Raw genomic sequence first — 19988 nt, forward strand, 5'->3', positions numbered from 1 at the left:
GGTTTGATCTTTGGATACTGCTGTGCACTCTATCTCCCTGCCTCCCTCCCTCTCTCCCTCCCTCCCTCCCTCCCTCCCTCCCTTCCCCTCTCTCTATCTCCCTCCCTCTCTCTCTACCTATCTCCCTCCCCCCATCTCTCTTTCTCTCTTTCTTTCTCTCACTCTCTCCTTTCTGTAAGGCAATGAAAGGCAGGAAGAAATGAAAAAAATGTAACCACACAAATTCTTCTAGAGGAATTCTTCTAGAGGAAAGCCCATTTTGAAACAAGTACCAATATTTTTTTTCAGCCTCTTTCAAGATTACATACCAATGGAAAGATTCTCTTTTATAACATAACTACAAAAAATCTAGACGAACCATCCGAGCTACACTTTGACTCCATTCCTGTTCCGGCCCATAGCAAGGTGCTAACCCTCAAGCGGTCGTCTTACGAGATCCTTGTCACAGCAGCCAACAGTGCAGGCTTGTCACCTGCATCAGTCCTTGTCATCTCTGGGGAGCCTGAAAACAGTGAGTCTTGTTTAAGCTTGCTTCTGAGTCTCAAAAATAGTGTGGATGGTGTTAATGAGTTGTGTGGTTAGAAAGATGGTAACCGGGGAAGACAAAAGGTCTCGCTGCCAAATGCCACTGTGCCATTTCACATTGGTCCGGGAATGACAACAGTTTCCTGGGACAGTGCTCTTCGGCGTGGGAAGAATGGCATTTCAGCCATAGTTCAAGACACTGCTTCAGCCAACGTAGGAAACTACCTGGCATTCACTCAAGTTAATGCCCCAGCACAAGTGAGAGCTGATATTAATGTGCACTGGGGCTTGTGCAGTCTGGGTTGTGCTCATGATATTGTAGATAATCAGTCTTCAGCAATAAAGACCCAGCAGCATTTCCAACCATCATAAGGACAAATGGCATCAGCTTTCTAGTGGCACTTCGCCTACGCAGTAGAATCAGAGCTGATGCTAGGCTCACTCCTCGTCTGCCCGAAGAGCAAACAGGATGGAAATTGCGTGATTTTACATTTCCTTTTTTTTTTAAATGTAGGAGTACTGCTAATTATTCAGCCATTGATTAAGCTGATTGTATTGGGCATGAACTCCACATTACTTTTATTTTTTTTATCACCATGAGATACAGTTACAAAGCTTTCATGTTCAAGCCATAATGCCCAAAAGTAGAGAGAGAGTATGGGGAGGCAGGGGGAGGGTGGGAAAGGGAGGGGTTACCGGAGATATTGGCGGGAGGGAATGTGCACTGGTGGAGGGATGGGTGTTTGATCATTGTGTGATTGTAACCCAAATTGTGAAAGCTTTTAACTATCCCACGGTGATTCAACAAAATTTAAAAAAAAAATAAAACAAACAAAAAGCTTTCATGTTCGAGATTCAGCCGTTCAATGATCAAACACCCATCCCTCCACCAGTGCACACTTTCCACCAACAGTGTCCCCAGTTTATCCCCACACCCATCCCAGTACATCCTGCCCCCATTGCAGGCAATTTTCCCAATACTCTCTCTCTACTTTTGAGCATTATGTTTTTTTGTTTTTGTTTTTTATTGATTCACCGTGAGGTACAGTAACAAAACCTTCATGTTTGAGCTTCGATCATACAGTCATCAAACACCCATCCCTTCACCAGTGCACGTTTTCCACCACCAAAATCCCCAGTACCTCACCCCACCCCCACCTCCACCATTCCACACCTCCCCCTGCTTGTGTTGCAGACAATTTGCACCATCCTCTCTTTCTCTACGTTAGTTACCTTCAATATTTAGAGACCAGTCCCACCACCACGCATATTTGCCGAAAAGACAATGCTAGACAATGTGTTTTGTGTTGCTTGTTATGGATACATTATAATGTCGCACAGCCGCCAGAGTGGCCATGCGCTCTAGGAATTCTAAAATTTTAATAATTAGGGTCTGAAGAGGTCGCTGCAGCAAGTCGCTCGGATCCGAGATTCATTTGTGTGCTTCTGGATCGTGACCATGTGGGAGCTTAAGTAGACAGTGGCCAGATGTGGTGTCATCTTGAAGTCCCATCGGGGTGGGGGGAAGGAGAAGGGCCCACTCCTCCCCTGTCCCGTGAGGCCTGGCGTTTGCCACCACCACTGCTCATACCTGGAGCTAGTCGCTGACTTCTAGATAATGGCGACCACCAGGGCTCCTAGAGGGCAGGCGGAGGGACAGCACCTGCCCCCGTCTGGAGCAGTTGGGCATTATGTTTGGCTCAAGTTTCCCCACCACCATTCAAGCCTGCCTGCCAGGGGCAGAGATTTCATCTTTCCTTATAGCTGAGTGGTATTCCACTGTGTTCCCTTGTGTACCACAGTTTTTGCTCCAGTCATCTGTTCTTGGGCACTTGGGCTGTTTCCAGATGGCTACTGTGAACACAGGAGCATCAGTGTCTTTTTGGAATAGAGTTTTAGGGTCCTTGGGGTAGAAGCCAAGAAAAACTACCCTGTTTCATAAAGTCCCCGAGGTGGCGGTCCTGATCATAAGTTGCAATAAGAACTGCACATAATCAGGTGTCACTGAATTTAGTACATCTGAGAATCGTTTTTTCTTTTGTCCTCAGTTCCTACCCCTGACATCTCAGAAGCTGTAGTTAGTTCAGGGGTGGTCAGTAGTACGTGATGGGAACAAAGTTGAATTATTAATCAATTCCATAGTTAGTTTTTGAAAGCAGACCACTAAACAGAAATGGTTCTATGACAAAAATCAGCAACATTTAGCCAAAAAGGTGGCTAATAAATATTTTAGGCTTTACAGATCATGCAGTCTCCAGAATATTCCACATTTTTAATTGCTTTCTTCTTTCAACTCTTTAAAAATCTTACTACCCATGCTTAAGCGTCTCAGAAATGCAAGGCTTAGAGGCTGGATCTGTTCCACTAGTGGTAGGTGCTAAAGTCTGCTTGGCTGTGAGACTGTCCAAACAAGAGCATTAGACTAGAAGTGTAAGTGTCCGCTGGGAAACTGTAGACAGGAAATACCTTGAAAGCATAAAATCCCCCTGCCCCTTTCTCCCCACCATGATAGTATACCTCTACCTGGAGCTCTGGGAGTCACTGTACCTCTGACGTGGTACAGCTCTGCTTTGTTACATGCACTCCAGGCTCAGGCTGTTCTTTAGACACTGTTTAAAACTGCACAGTTAACGCCAGAGAGGTAGCACAACTAGTGAGGTGCTTGCCTTGAAAACAGTCCCAACCCTGGTGTGATTCCTGGCACCAGAGCCCCAAGCTCTACCCAGAGCCATCCCTGAGTACAGAGCCAGGAGTTGCCATGAGTACTGCCAAAGAAATAGAAAAATTTATAGGAATTTTAAACAATCTGAAGCATTACTCTACCTATCCAAAAGATGTCAAAGAAGAACAAGTTAATGGCACAAAGGAGGGAATCTTGCTGTCTTGGAAACCCCAGTCGGATGCTATCAGCTACGTGGTGGAGTGGTGTGAGGGTTCCCAGGACGAGACCTGCCATCTCCAGTGGAAGAACTTGGGCCCCAACACCACAAGCACAGTCATCAGCTCAGGTAAGAAACACTTTCCTTAAAACTATCTTCCTGGGGGCCGAAGAGTACAAAGTTTTGTTTAACTGTTTTTTGGTTCATAAAGAGAATGCTCAGGGGTTACTACTGGCTCTACACTCAGGAGTTACTCCTGTCAGTGCTCGGGGGACTATATAGGATGCCAGGGATTGAACGCCAGTAAGCCGTGTGCAAAGCAAACGCCCTACCCACTGTACTATTACTCCAGCTCCCCAAAGAGTAGAGTTTATGGAGCTTTTCTCTCACGCGGCTGGCACTGCATATGGACTCGGGAATAAGCACTGAGCATCGCTAGGTGTGGCCCCCAAACAAAACAAAAATCATGCAGATTTCTGGAGTGACTCGCCGAGATTTGGTGCTAAACCAAATGTGTTGAAATTACAAATGCAGCACGCTTTCTAGGAACTCACATTGTACAGTGAGGTGATCTAAGACTTGACCTACATTTGCAGAGACTAGGTGGAGTTCAGACTGGGTTTTCGTGTCGCTACTTTTTCCCTCCAAACTGGTGGAATGGCACAAGACTGTCCCAAGTTTCACAGAATTGGGAGAGATTTAGCACATAGAGCGGATGGGAATCAATCCACAGCTCTTTCAGCAACCAGTGGAACATTTCGTGCTTGAACAGTTGTTTCCTTGCACATTGGATCTGTCGTTTCAAGATTGCTAGAAACAACAAGCCTTCTTCTGAGTTACAGCAGTCAAAGGAGACCAAGTTTCTGGTTTGAGCATGGATATTGGTTGCGCCATCTGCTGGCTACTATGTGAATTGCAGACGTGCCGGTGAGAGGAGAGCAAGAAAGGGGATGCATAAGTCACTGGATGGACTTGCTTGGACCAGAGGGGAGGGTGTTGGATTCAGAGCAGAGAAGGCAGGCGGAGATGAAGTACATAAACCCATACAGGAACGCATGAAGCAACACCAGTTCCCTCTGTCTTTTCGGAAGTAAAGACAACGCCACTCTATTATTTTTTATATAATTTATTTATTTTTAATTAGTGAATCACCCTGAGGGTACAGTTACAGATTTATACATTTTTGTGCTCATGTTTTCCCCATACAAGGTTCGAGAACCCATCCCTTCACCAGTGCCCATTCTCTACCACCAGTAAACCCAGCATCCGTCCCACCCTCCCCAGTCCCGTCTCCCCCCACCCCACACTGCCACTATGGCAGGGAATTCCCTTTCGTTCTCTCTCTCTGATTAGGTGTTGTGGTTTGCAATAAAGGTGTTAACACCACTCTATTATCAAATAATCTCTTGATTTTTCTTTTCTAGATGCTTTTAGAGCAGGGGTCCAATACAACTTCAGGATATATAAGATTTCTACCAAAAGAATTGCTTATTTATTAGAGAACAAAAAAGGCTACACTGAAGAACTGGGTAAGTCTGGAGTTATTTCGAGTGTCTGTGTGCAGAGCTGTTCAGGGCAGAGCTGTTCAGAACAATCGTCCTTCCTAATTTTCAGTGTTCCACTGGTTCTAGTAATTTTTAAATTTCTATTTTGTTTGCTTGTTTCTGGACCACACCCAGCAGTGCTAAGGGCTTAAACCTGGTTCTGCACTCGGATCACTCCTGGCAGGCTCTGGGGACCACAAGTGGGTGCTGTGGAGGAAACTGGGTGGGCTGCAAGTTAGGCAGTGCAGCCCTAAATTACTTTTCAGTCATACAAACATAGAGCATTTTAATCAAAGACAATTTATGGAAGTCTTTGCCTGAGAGGACAAAAATCACTGCTATTTTATTACCTCAAAACAAATATCCAGATTTAATGCATTATTATTATTATTATTATTATTATTATTATTATTATTATTATTATTATTGTATACTCTACATTTAGACTGGAACAATAGCACAGCGGGTAGGACGTTTGCCTTGCACATGACCAACCCAGATTCGATTCCTCCTTCCCTCTTGGAGAGCCCAGCAAGCTACCGAGAGTATCCCGCCCGCATGGCAGAGCCTGGCAAGCTACCCATGGTGTGTTCAGTATGCCAAAAACAGTAACAACAAGCCTCACAATGGAGACGTTACTGGTGCCCACTCGAGCAAATCGATGAACAACGGGACGACGGTGCTCCAGTGTTCCTCTACATTTAAATTAACTAGATCTTACTCTTATGTAGTGTATCAAGTGACTTTTTGGCTTATGTCACTAAATATTAAAGTGTATGATTTTTTAAAATTTATTTAATTATTTTTTTGGCTTTTTGAGTCACACCCGGCGATGCACAGGGGTTACCTCTGGCTCTGTACTCAGGAATTACTCTTGGCAGTGCTCAGGGACCATATGGGATGCCGGGGATCGAACCCAGGTCGGTCGCATGCAAGGCAAATGCCCTACCCACTCTACTTCGCTCCAGCCCAAGTGTATAGTTTTTACAACTGCAGAGTGCCTTGTTGTTTGCATGTCAGATAACCTACCTTTGGCCCTTTAGCATGACAATATTTTTCAACAATATACTATAAATTCTCCCTTCAGGTATTTGCCAGTTCTTTTTTCATCCCAAGCCTCGATGCACAATTTTTTCTCGTAATCTCTCCCTTTTATCCAATCTGAGTCCCTGGTCATTTGATCTAAGCCTTTGTCCAATTCCATGATAATGTTATTTGAATGCAGTAATATTGATTCATAAGACCATGTATGTTTTAGGAGTACAATGTTATTACCTACACCCAGCACCAATATCCCTTCACTAGACTTCATTATACCATGACCCCTTTAAACCACATCTTCTCCTTTAGTTATCTGTTTTGTGGTTAAAGTCTAAATGCTTTTTTTCATTGGGCTTTGTTTACCTCCTTTTTTCATTCTTTATATACCACATATGAGGTCAACCAATGTTCATCTTTCACCTTCTAACTCATTTCTCCTCACATGACTCCTTCCCATTCCATCTGTGTTGTAACAAAAGGCAAGACTTGATTTATTCTCATTGATGACTAGTAGCCTGTGTGCAATTCAATTTCTTATCCACTCATCTCTCACTGGATTCTTGGGTTATTTCCAGATCTTAGCTGTTATAAACAGCACCTTGATATGTGTACATAAATGTACACTTATTTCTTCATATCGGTGTTTTTTATTCTTTTCAGGAGTGAATTGCTGCTCTGTCAATTTTTAATATTTTGATCATATAATAAATTTTTAATATTGAATAGCACCCCTATTCCCTATGAGATTAGATAAGTTTACATTTTCACGAGTGAATGAGGGTTCCTTTTTGTCTGTACTACCAACACTTATTGTTTCTTACCTTTTTAAATATATACCTTGATATTGGCATTTAAATAAAATCCTATGGTAGGCAACTTTGAGGCAACACATCTGAATTTCTTAAAATATTTTTTAATTCCCTTTACAGTTCTTAAGGTGTCTTATACATACTGTGAGCCTGGCTCCCAGGGATAGCAGGACTCTACCAGAAGTATCAAGTACTTTTAAAATTCCCAGGTAGTGGTTTATTCACTTTTTTGGATTCCAGAGTCTCATACTTGCTAGGCCGTTGCACTGAACAGATCAACTGGTGGGGCAGAGTCTTCACTGGGTGGGAGCTGTATGTGAATTGTGAGGTTACTGAGCAGAGATTGGAGGTACACAAGAATATAGGGACGAACAGACTCAGGGAAGCCTTTGGGATAAATATTCCTTGATTTTCCTTGGGTGCCTGCGTAAGTCTGTATTGTCAAAACCTGAAAGCTCAAGGGCTTCATGTCCCTTTCCCTTCCCTTTTTAAATTCTTTCTCCTCCCCATTCTCCCCACTTCAGCCTGGGTCTTCTCTCAAACACTGTTTAGGATTCAGGACTAGAATTAGGCCTAAGGAAATCTGTATAAGGCGCAGCGTCTTTCTGAACATCCATTTTTACATATCTAAAAAGGCCAAGCTTACCCCTGAAGGTCATGATACCCCTTTCTAACGTTTGTGGAAAGTGAAAAGACATAAATCCTCTTGGGGAAGAGATAAAATGTCTAAACTGTGGTGCTGGAGTTGGCCGGTTGGCTCCACTTTATGTTTACACAAATATTCGAAGTCAGTTCCAACTTGTGGCTCTTGTCTTACCCAACTTCCTTTCCCAGCTCCCAGAGAGAACCCTCAAGTGCACGTGACTAAACTGGCACCTCACTCCTTCACTCTGAGTTGGGAGAACTACTCCCCGGATGCTGCCTCCCAGCCTGGCTTTATCCGAGGGTACCTAGTCTACCTGAAATCCAAGGCGGAGCACTGCCCCCCAAGATTTGAAAAGGCGTTTCTTTCAGGTAACATTTTGTTTATTATTTTTCAAATTTTCTTGTTCCAGAGCTCATTTGAAAATTGAAAAGGCAGCCACCTCTGAATCCTTCTTGCATGCTTAAATGATCAAACAGTGTTCTTTTGTTTTTGTATTTTTGGGGTCACAACCAGTGGTGTTCAGGGGTTACTCCTGGTGGTGCTCAAGGGAACATATGGGGCACTGGGGATTGAATCCAGGTTATCCGTGTGTAGATGTATCAAGAGTCCTACCAGATGTACTATCTCTCGCCCACAGTTCCAAAATAAATAAGTCGTGAGGGAGAAAGACTGTGGGAACCAATTTATGCAACAGTATGGCCTGGCAGTTTTAGAAGCCCTCCAGATACCATCAGGTACTTAAGAAAGCCTGTCGGGCTTTTAAAAAAGAAAAAGAATCTGTTGCAGTTCCATATGCAAACAACTGGAAAAAAATCAATGAAACAGTCTGTTTATAACTTTATACCCTCAGAAAAAACATGTACCTAGCAGTCAATTTAACGAATGTGATGAAAGGCTTTTCCATCGAAAAACTATTAAGTCACTATCAAGAGAAATAGAAGACGCAAAAAAATGGAAAGTATTCCATGTTCATGAATTGGGAAAATATTGCTAAAATGACCATCTTGGACAGTGGAGATGGAGTAGGTGGAGACCACATGTCTAGCATTGCAGGGTTCTCACCTGATTCCCGACAACACATATGTCCCCCATGCACCACAAGGTGTAGCCTTGGTGGCCCCAACACCAGCATGAGTACCCTGGGCCAAGCTCTGATGGAAATGGCCCCTAATAATTTTTTAAATACATAAATTGCCATCCTTCTCAAAGCATTGCACAGAATCAATGCAATCCCTATCAAAATTGTAATGGCATTCTTCAAGGACATAGAACCAGAACTACTCATCTGTCTGTCTGTCATCCCATTGCTCATCGATTTGTTCGAGCGGGCACCAGTAATGTCTCTCATTGTGAAACTTATTGTTACTGTTTTTGGCATATCCAGTACGCCATGGGTAGCTTGCCAGGCTCTGCCATGTGGGCGCAATACTCTTGGTAGCTTGCCGGGCTCTCTGAGAGGGGCAAAGGAATCTAACATGTGTCGGTCGTGTGAAAGGCAAATGCCCTATCACTGTGCTATCGCTCCAGCCCACCAGAACTACTAAAACATATATTTACAAAATCTACCAAAAAGCCAAAGAAATCCCGAGAGTGGGGCGGGGGGAGGGGGGAGCATGAGTGAGTGAGTGGGTGGGATGAGGATGGCAGGTATCACATTCCCAGTTTAAACTGTACTATAAAATAATACTATTTAAAGCAGGGGTGTAATAGAATAAAAGCAGGTGAAAAAATAGAATTGAGAGCCCAGAAATAAATCTTCAGGTAGACAGTTAATTTTAAACAGGGGAGCCAAAAGAATACAATGCAGAAAGAAAAATCTCTCGCAAATGATGCTGGGAAAACTGAATAGTCACATGCTAAAGAAAGGAACTGGATAACTAACTCACACTATGTAATAAAGTTAATAATTCAAGTTGGATTGAGAACTTGAATGATAGACCCAGATCAATCTTTTATTTATTTATTTTTTCGCTTTTTGGGTCACACCCGGTGATGTATAGGGGTTACATGCACTCAGGAATTACTCCTGGTGGTGCTCTGGGGACCATATGGGATGCTGGGAATCGAATCCAGGTCAGCCACATGCAAGGCAAATGCCCTCCCACTGTGCTATGGCTCCAGCCCCAAACCCAGATCTATCTTATTGAAGAAAACATTGAAAAAAAAAAAGAAAGAAAACATATTGAAGAAATCTTATTGAAGAAAACATAAGCAGAATTCTACATGATTGAGTGGTGATATTATATATCATAATACTGATTTCAGTGCTGTCTTTGGTATTTTCACTACATTAAAAATGAAGACAAAAACAAAAATAAATGGGATTATTAGTTCAAACTCAGAAGTCTCTGCACCGTGAAAAAACTATAACTAAACCAAAATGATATTGTACTATATGGGAGAAAATAGTCACACACTTGACAAAGAACTGCTGTCCAGGATAAATAAGATACTTACAGAACTCAGCAACAACACAAAAACCAAACGACCTGTTCAAAAATGGGGAAAGGAACTGAATAGAGTCCTCTCCCCATTTTTTTTTCTTCTTCTTTGTTGAAGAAGACAGGGAGATGGACAAGAGACATAAGAAAAAATGCTCACCGTCGCTACCGAGGAAATGAATCAAAATGATGCGGTATCATCTCACACGAGAGAAAATGTACAATATCCAGAAGGCCAGAAACAAGTATTGATGGGGGTGTGACGTACAATAAACTCTCACTCATTGTGGGTGGGAATATAAACTGGTTTAACCTCAACAGAGAATAGTATGGAGGTTTCTCAAAAAATTAAAAAATAGTACCACCATGTAATTCTGCAATCTAGTTGTTTGCCCAAAGTTCACAAAAACACTACTCAAAGGATAATTGCATCAGAATTTACAAAGCAAAGCTACAGACACGACCTAAGTATACAATGACAGGTGTGTAGATAAAGAAATTGCAGTATATATATATATGAATGTGTATATATAAACACACATTCATATATATGTGTATGTGTGTATACATATATAAAAGTAATAAACACAGACACATACACATATACACAATGGATATTCGTCAGCTACAGGAGAAATTGGGGGCCTAGAGAGATCATACAGGTGTTGAGGCACTTGCCTTGCACACAGCAGACCTCATTCGGAATCCCTGGCATCACATATGGGGTCACCCTTTGCCCACAAGTAGTGATCCTGAGTACAGAACCAGGAGTAACTGCAGGTAAAAAAAAAAAAAAAAGAAAGAAAGAAAGAAAGAAAGAAAAGTAATGGGAAGGAGTGGGGGTGAAATGCTATTATGTAAAGTAAGTTGGAAGAACAAATACCAAACAAACTCATATGTAGCAAAAAAAGAGTCAAAGCAAGGGAACAGTATCTAATGAAAGCAAATCCTTAGCAATCCCACAAGGTTGATTGGGGGGGGCTGAAAGTGGGCTGAAACATCTTATGGAATGTGGTGGAGGCATACGGGCACTGTGTGGTGGGGTGTATGGGAATGGGACACCCTAAGGCCTAGTGAAGTTTACATCACTATCAAATTAATTAAAAAACTTCTATTTATGAAACATTATTGCCAGCCCCCTTTTCTTTTTGCTTTTTGTTAAATGTCACTAGAATCTACTTTAAACTTTATCTCACAGATTTGTGTTCTCTCTCTCTTGGTCACCAACAATCCTTATTTGTTGGATGTTTTTTCCTTTTATCACCCTTTCCTGAAAATTGAATTAAAGTAATGAAATCATGATTCATTCTGGTTGGTTTATAGATGTGAACTGTGCTGAATCAACAAGAAGACTGGCACACAACTCTACAAGGCTTTGCTGCACTTCTGGCTTTTATTTTCTCATATATATGAGAAAATGTTTGTGTGTGTGTATATATATATATACGTATATATATAATGTGCATATATTCATATATTTATATACACATTTATGTAAGTGTATATTTATATTTACACGAAAAAATATATTTTTTAACCACAGATGATTCAGTATGTTGCAAACAAAAAATCGACAATCCACATAAAAAGTCAACTAAAGTGGAAGATCTCCAGCCAGAATCCTATGAATTCCTCGTCACTTCATACAACAGTGTCGGTGAGGGCCCTCGTGATGCTTTCAGAAAGATCTTAACTCCAGCGGAGAATTGTGAGTTTTTTCCCTATCAGAACTCTGTCCTCTATCATTTCTGGGAAGCCAACACGTGCACAAACACACACACCTGGTTCCAAAATTTCACAACCGCTCCCCGCCCTCTGCCCCGACACACACACACACACAGTCACACACCTGGTTTCAGAAGTTTTACAGCCTCAAACAGATAAGCATGGAGCTCATCTGACAAGTCTATGGGCTGAAACCTTCCTCTTGTCTTAGCAGCCCTTGAAATAATTCTCAACACAGGCCCAGAGTATTCTGAAAATCACTGGTAGCGTATTGATGGTGATCACTGACAGCAAAGTGTTGACTGATCTGGTTGTTCTCAGCAACACTGACTTCCAGAGAGTGTAGAGAGTGGGAGAGAAAGAGGGAGAGAGAATATGTGTGCACAGGCTGTGCTGAGTGGGGTGGGGTGGGGTGGCGAGCTGTTGTTGCTGGGAGTCAGTCAGATGTGGTGGCGGTACAGGAAGTACTGGGGTGAGGAGAGGGAGAGGTAACATTTGGAAAATGCATTTGGCTTGGGAGATGGAGGAAGAAGGAGAAAACTGTGCAGGAGCGGTTAGTGGTTAAATCCTTATCTCCAATAACAGGAGGGTGATGGAAGAAAAATACTGGGGGGAAAAAAGATTTTTTCATAAGGATAACACAGATAATCCATAATGGAAAAGAACCCTGAGATTTCCTGAGGATAAAGCAGAACTCAGAATCCAATTAAAATTCCTGTCAACCATCCATATGGCTTGAGCTTTCTTGCCAATTTGATTTCAGGCTATTGTTCAGGCTGTTTTTCTTCCAGCTTTGGCATTTACTTGACTGGTGAAGACAAGTCAAGTACAAAAATTACATTGTATGCACATGTAATTACCTTTTCTGTATTTCATTTATCACACAGTTTTGCTTTGTTTTTGTTTTGGGATCAAACCTGCAGTACTCAGGGATCACTCCTGGTGGTGCCCAGGGAGCATATGTGGTACCAGGGATCGAACTGGGTTGGCTGCGTGCAAGTACTTACCCTCTATACTATCTCTCTTGCCTGTCTCCTTTATTCATATTAGACCTCATTATCTTGGTTACGAAATTAACTATTAAAATTACCATAAAGGAAAGACTATATAGAAATATCTTACTCCTTTTTATATTAACTCTATTAATAATTAGGGGGTGGAGCGATAGCACAGTGGGGAGGGCATTTGCCTTGCACACGGCCGACCCGGGTTCAATCCCCGGCATCCCATATGGTCCCCCAAGCACTGCCAGGAGCAATTCCTGAGTGCAAAGCCAGGAGTAACCCCTGAGCATCGCTGGGTGTGACCCAAAAAGCAAAAAAAAAAAAAAAACTATTAATAATTAGTGTAAAGAAAAGATTTTACACACATAAAATATCTTTTTTTAAAGTAAGATATTCAATGATCAGCATATAATTTACTGTACTTCAGAACTTGTGAAATAGGAGTAATACAAATATCTGCCAAGATGGCTAAGAGGATGAAACAAAAATATAACTTATGTAGAAGTGGAGTTGCAAAATTGTGCGTAAATGTTCATTCTGTTGCTACTGCTTAAAACAATTCCTTCTCTTTGTATAGACTAAAGACAGATAAGACAGATAATCTTCTTGTGTCTCTTAGACACAAGAAGATCAACAGTATCTTTAGAGGCCTTGTGGGAGTTTCTTCTGGTCTCTAAGTCTGTGTCTCTTCCTCCATCTCAGTTTATATGCTGAAATCCTAATCCCCAAAGATGATGGTATTAGGATACAAAATCTTTGGGAGGTGCTTTGTATGGATTGAGATAACATCCACCACCACTAATTTCTTTTTCTGTGTTTGGACATTTTGGTGCTATAGTGTCCTCCTGATTTTACTAAACATAACAGTAATTTTGTAACCCCCCCCCCCATTTAGAAGTAGTTGACAATATGGAAAACTGCACTTCTATCCTGTCTTGCTGGTAGGAATACACTGATACGAACAATTTTGGGAGGTTAGTCATGTTTTATCACTTGAAATTCAAGTGATAACCCAGGTATGTACTCTCCAGCAGGGATGGGGAACCTTTTGTCTGCCAAGGGCCATTTGGATATATATAGCATCATTCCCGTGCTATACAATAGAGCAGATGGGCTGTGGGAAGTTGACAGGAAGCAAACGTGTCTGCCCACAAAGACCTGCTGGAACGTCCGCAGCAGCCCAGTAACAAGTAAAAAGCCTCATCTGATGTGGTGCACTCAGAGGTGTAGGTGACCTGAAGGGTTCCCCCAAAAGCACTTTTCCAAGGGTTTCCCAAAAGATGTCAGGTGGAGAGTGAGGAAGTAGGGGAGTAAGAGATGGAGAGTGAGGAAGTAGGGGAGTGAGAGATGGAGAGTGTTACTGCCTTTCTGTTCTCCCTGAGGAAGTGCCTGGGTGTCAGGCCTTGGGGAAGTCTGCAGAGAACACCTGCATGGCCTGGATGTCAGAGTCCTACAGGTACCAGTGGGCTGGCAGCATGCTGCACGTGAGGCCCCCTTACCGCCACAGCACAGGAGCTGGTCCCACCATCCGAGTCCTGGGGCGGTGCGACCACAGGTTGGAGGATGGAATTGCTCTTTGCAGGAAAGTCAATCATGACCCCCGCCTGGGTTCCCAGGGCTGTTTGTCATCTACCACCCAAGAGAAGAATTTGAGGAGGGGACACAGAGTGAAGTAAAATAGTTTATTTTAGGAACACAAAAAAGAGGTGCCAAGGAGGGAGAAGCACAGAGAGGAAAAAAACACATGAGAGAGAAAACACAGACTTCTCCAGAGTGGAGGAAGCCGAGAGTCCATATCCCATGTGGAGATGCGGGTGACCCCAGGATGGCTGTGCAACACATTTACCTTGGCAAGACTGTTCTTGCAGGTTTCCCCAAACTGCTCCTGCTTGGCGCTTACCAGGTAGACATGAATCTGTGGTTAGGGTGTTGTCAGAGGGTAGAGATCTGAACCTATGGTCACCTTCCAGTTCTTATTACAGCCGTTTGTTTCTGCTAAAGCTTCTCCTCCAGCCGCCAGTGGGAGGTGTCCACAAAGGGGCCCTGCCTTGTTTAGGGCTGGTGACAATAACTTCTTTAATTCATGTTGGTTTTATTACTTCTCAAGAATTTCGCTGTCCGCCTCTGCACTGTCCCCTCCTTCACCCTCCCGCCCCTCCCCCATATGCCTGCATGTGATTCTGGGTATGGAGAGCAAATAGCATCTATGTTGCAGAAAGGCAAGATGAGTGGATACCTTGGGCAAAGATCCTGATTGGGTGGGGACGCAAAGGGGGCAGAGGAGCTGGTCACATTCTCTTACTTCATCTGGGTGCTGGTTAAATTCAGTGTGGTTACTAGACCTGCTCAATTTGTAGAAATTCATTGAGGTGTACACTTTGGCATACACAGATGTTTCAGAAGTTTCCCCTTATCTATGCATCTGTCCACAGTTTCCGGTGCCTCTGACAACTACAGTCCATTATGTTATATAAAGGAATATTTTGAGATCAAAGAGCACATTCACCTTTGATTACTGTGTCTTGTCATAACTTCTCTTTTATTATAGTTTATCTTTTGCCCTGCCTAATTTATAAATCAAACTATCGTAGGCATGTGCACAAAAGAAAATGCATGGTGTTTCCGGGGTTGGGGACTATCTGCATTTACAAGGATCTTCTGCGATACCTGCTGGAACTATTTCCCAGGGATACGTGGCGTGGGACTACCACAAACTTCTGTCAAGTTCCTTTAGCAAAGCTATTTGAAACTGTAAAACCAGTCATCTTCATCAACAGAACCCTACAACTCTTAGGCATATGGGAACGTTTTTCTTTTTTGCACTTTGATTGGCTGATCTAGGTGGGGCCTGGCTAGACTCCAGATTTCAGTCGTTTCGGTTTGCTCTGCATCATTTCCCTGCAAGGCACGGGCTACGGAGCAGTGCTGGGGATAACTGCTCTTCGGGGTGGCTCCCAGAGCACTGCCAGGGAAGCCAACTGTGCAAGGCCATTTTAAACGGCCACTAACACGCCATGAGAACCACGACAAGGGCAAAGGAGCCTCACAGCTGCCATGAAGCTTGGCAGAGGAAGGCGTATAATTCTGCTAGTGAGAGGGAGTCATGCTCCGTCTGTAAAAGGGGACCCTCTAGAATGCCCGGGTGTGGGTGGGAAGGGGTGCCCAGGGTTGGCTCACTGGCACAACTCTTGCTGATGCTCACTGTCACAGAAACATTTGAGGAATTAAAGTAAGATTACTCACAATCTTGTCTGTGAGGGAGCCCTCATTTAAAAAAAATCCCTCTCACTTTTCCTTCTACAGCCCATATGCTGATGTATATCATAATCCCCATGGTTGTTGGTGTTTTAATCACGACGGCTCTCTGCTACCTGAAAAGTGAATGGTAAGTGTATGAGGCAGATTTTAATCAGGAAGAGTAAGGAAAATTTCAAAAGGAACTGAAAAGATTTTTAAAAAATCACATTGAATAATGTGAAAAAAAAAGTGCTGGAAAGAGAAAAAAAGGCTTAGATGAGAATATGAAACCTTTTGCTTCCAGGTCAATACAAAACAATAATTGAAAACAAAAGCTTTGTGCCCTGCCACAGAGGCGGGGTGGGGTGGGGGGGGGTGGGGTAAGGTGGGGGGAGGATGGGGTGGGGGTGGTGGGAGGGATACTGGGATCATTGGTGGTGGAGAATGGGCACTGGTGGAGGGATGGATACTCGATCATTGTATGACTGAAACACAATCACGGTGATTCACTAATAAAAAATTAAAAATAAAAATAAAAAAGCATTGTAAAATATGTCCAACAGTAGTTAATAGTTGTATGGGCTTATCAGTGTTCTAAGTGCTTTCAATAAAGCAAACTCACTGCTTCTACACCATTCTCTGTAAATGCTATAATTGAATTGATTCATAGAGGAGATTCAAGCACGCGTGGGTCAAGTGGCCAGCTCAAGCATCTACTAAACAAGGCAAAGATTAGCACTTCTTTTACTTGAATTCCTGCTCTAAACTATTAGCACTGTAAAGACCAATCTAATTGTCATTTTTTCTAGGGTGAAGGAAAAATGTTATCCAGATATTCCCGATCCTTACAAGAGCAGTGTCTTGTCATTAATAAAATCCAAGGTAAATGCTGGTAAACTATGTCTACCTGAAAGTCTAACCCAGGAATGCAGTTACAATTGTCCTTTTTTAGGCCTCCTTAGGAAGCTAGAACAAAGCAAGTAATTTCTCTTCCCATAGCCACCAAGTAGTAGAAGCAGGTTCAACTTCTCTCTTCAATCAGGGGAAGGCTTCTGGTTCACACATGGCTTCCCGTTAACTTGTGACCAGGATGAAACATGAACAAAACCTCTTCAAGTGCATTTACATGTTTTATATACTTGATACACACACCCTCCCATGTCATAATTACACATTTTTCTCTCTGTTCTAGGAGAATCCTCATCTGACAATAATGAACATCAAGGACTGTATTCCAGATGCGATTGAAGTTATAAAGAAGCCAGAAGGGAGTAAGATACAGTTCTTAAGTACTAGGAAGTCACTCACAGAAACGGAACCAAAACCTGCTTATCTTTATCTCCTCCCAACAGAAAACTCTTCCAACCCTGAACCTTGTATCTGTTTTGAGAATTTTACCTATAATGAGACAGTTCCCGGCTCTAGTTGTTGTGCCCATGTCCCAGTACCTCCCGAAGCCCTGCCCAGTCACCTGGAATTATTAACTTCACCTGAAAATGTACTACAGGCACTAAAAAAAGACTATATGAATTCCCTGGGAGAAATTCCTGCTGGAGAAACTAGTTTGAATTATGTGTCCCAGTTGGCATCACCCATTTCTAGAGACAAGGATAGTGTGCCAGCGAATCCTCCACTAGCAGAACTCTGTTCTGAGTATAAAATGCAAATGGTTTTCCCCGCCTCGACCCAGAGGGAGGACACCAGTGTCTCCTCCAATACCCTCCCAGATCCAGGCGAACACTTCCGCTAACACTTCCAGCACTACCATTTCATACCTTCATGCTACTTGTAAAGCAAGCACAGGCAGCACCGTTCCAGCACCAGATGCCTTGGTGCTTGATCCCAGTGAACAGTCAGTTTACAGGTCAGGTTTATGGGCAACCTCTATAGTCTTGCCATGTTTCAAAGGTCAGAAGACTAAGAACCTCTCCCCTCCACCCGCCACGCCATGGGGCAAGCTTGCTGTAGGGGTTGGAGCATGGGAACAGACTCACCTTGCTGCCCTTGAGTTCCAAGTTTACTGGTGCAACTGGAGCTGCCACCTGACACTGGCACAGTCTGTTCCCTGACAAGGTGGCCCTCATCCTAGTAGTTTGGTTTTTAATGAGAAGCTATTTTCATTCATTTTAAACGCACGTTTAATACCTTCAGGATAGAGCAAGTAGATTTAAGCTTCAACTGAGGCCACAGATCTGTCACCAAAACATCAATTATCAATGTTAATTTATCAATGCTAATTTACTCTGGATGTCTGTAATGAATAAGACACAGATGTTTGAGACAAACAGAATTTAGACATGCCTGGCCTAAAATCTGTTAACTGACTAGGATTTATAGTTCATTTACCCAGTAAAATGAACTGTTGTGGGGCGTAGGCCTTTTCTGTTAGGTAAAATGTGAATGGATTAAAAAAAAAAAGACCAATGCCTAACATCACTATGAGAGGGGGGCTGGCCAGAACTCCAGACTTCATGTCAAGGGAACAGGACTCCTCCTTAGTAGACACCAGTCTTGTATCTTAACTTTCGATGACTACCTCATAATAAGGGAAAACTAATCACTAAGTAATCCATCACATTTTGTTTCTTTCCCAAAGAACAATAATACGTATGCTGTTATCATTTACAATCCTTTATACTCTACTAGGCTGTCTGGATCAACAGAATACTATTACTATTTCACTTAAAAGTCCTAGTATGCTAACATAATAAAAAACAAAATTAAAGCACACAGTTGGATACCATTTAGGCAAAACTATGAAAAGTTGCATCTAGTGGGAAATTCTGTTGGCTCAACAGTGCCTTTGTCGCCTTGAATGAATATATGCCATGTAATTGGTACATTACATACATTTGATAGATGTTAATTCCTAACACACGTAGAGCCTCTCCGTTTCTTCTGCCATGTTTCACTGGGACCTGGAAGAAGGTCCTCACTGGACAATGCTAGTTGGCCCAGCCACAGAACTGTTCAAAATAAACTTTTGTTTGTCCCTACCAGGTCTGTGGTATTTTGTTACAGCAGACTGAATGGGCTAATCCAGTACTTCATTTGGGGCAGGCGGGGATACGGGTGGGTAGGAACACACCGAGTGGTGCTCAGGGATCACTGCTGGTAGGGTTCAGGGAACCACATGTAGTGCCAGGGATGAAACCCAGGTCTGCTTAACCCCTGTACTCTTCGTACTCTGGTCACTAGTTTTTGTTTTTTTTTTTTCACAATTTTTATTATACTAATTTTTTAATGCAACAAAATTTCTTAAGTTCTTCTGTTACCCATTTTGCCAAGTTTCAGTTGTCTGATGATGCTGTGCTTTTTTAGTTTTGAGATTAACTGTATTTTTATTTCAGAAAACTGTCATACTTATAGTGGAAAGAAATGGGAAAATGTTACATAGACATGTACTTTAAAAAATGAAACAACACCAAATAAACTTTTTTCTTGTGACATATATATTTTGCTATAATCATTTATACTCCACTGAATTTTACTGTCCAGGGTTGGCTATTTCCCTTATGGCATTTTCTTTTGCCACTAAGTGGTGGTAAGTTCAGCTACCAGATTAACTAGGCCAGTTTCTGCTTGAGAAAGTGAGTGTCTTTTTTTTTTTTTTTTTTTTTTTTGCGTCACACCCGGTGATGCACAGGGGTTACTCCTGGCTCATGCACTCAGGAATTACTCCTGGGGGTGCTCAGGAGATCATATGGGATGCTGGGAATCAAAACCACGTCAGCCGCATGCAAGGCAAACATCCTACCCGCTGTGCTATTGCTCCAGCCCTTTCAAAGTGAGTGTCTTCTACAGAAAAGCCATCTTAAGCCATCTTATTACCTAGTGACTCCTCAAAATATTAAGAACTAAAGATAGAAACTAAAGATGATATCTATTTTTAGTTATTATAAAGACATTCATTTTCCACTTTATAGTGACTTGAGATTCAAAAATAAAAACTATGAAACCACATTTGATTATGAAGAATATTTAAGAAAGTATAAATAGTAATTTAAAAACATTCGGAACTCACTGATGTGTAAGGCTGTTGCCCATGGGTGGAACCTAAAAGTCGTTTTTCCTGAAAGTCATGCTATCAGCTTCAGTGGTATACTACTCAAATCAAGACTGTTTCAAATACCACAA

The 19988-nt window shown here is 42.4% G+C and overlaps 1 protein-coding gene across 1 annotated transcript in view; it reads left to right on the forward strand.

Moving 5' to 3' along the window:
- The window catches only part of OSMR (oncostatin M receptor), a 41740-nt gene extending 22863 nt beyond the window's left edge, over positions 1-18877 (forward strand). The window contains exons 11-18 of the mRNA XM_055145412.1: positions 289-520; positions 3360-3533; positions 4829-4933; positions 7633-7812; positions 11429-11593; positions 15918-15999; positions 16661-16733; positions 17044-18877. Coding sequence (XP_055001387.1) covers positions 289-520; positions 3360-3533; positions 4829-4933; positions 7633-7812; positions 11429-11593; positions 15918-15999; positions 16661-16733; positions 17044-17601 — 1569 coding nt within the window. The 3' untranslated portion in view covers positions 17602-18877. The remainder of the gene's footprint in view (positions 1-288; positions 521-3359; positions 3534-4828; positions 4934-7632; positions 7813-11428; positions 11594-15917; positions 16000-16660; positions 16734-17043) is intronic.
- Positions 18878-19988: the final 1111 nt, after the last annotated feature.

Source organism: Sorex araneus, chromosome 1 (assembly GCF_027595985.1).
Source record: "Sorex araneus isolate mSorAra2 chromosome 1, mSorAra2.pri, whole genome shotgun sequence".
NCBI lineage: Eukaryota > Metazoa > Chordata > Mammalia > Eulipotyphla > Soricidae > Sorex > Sorex araneus.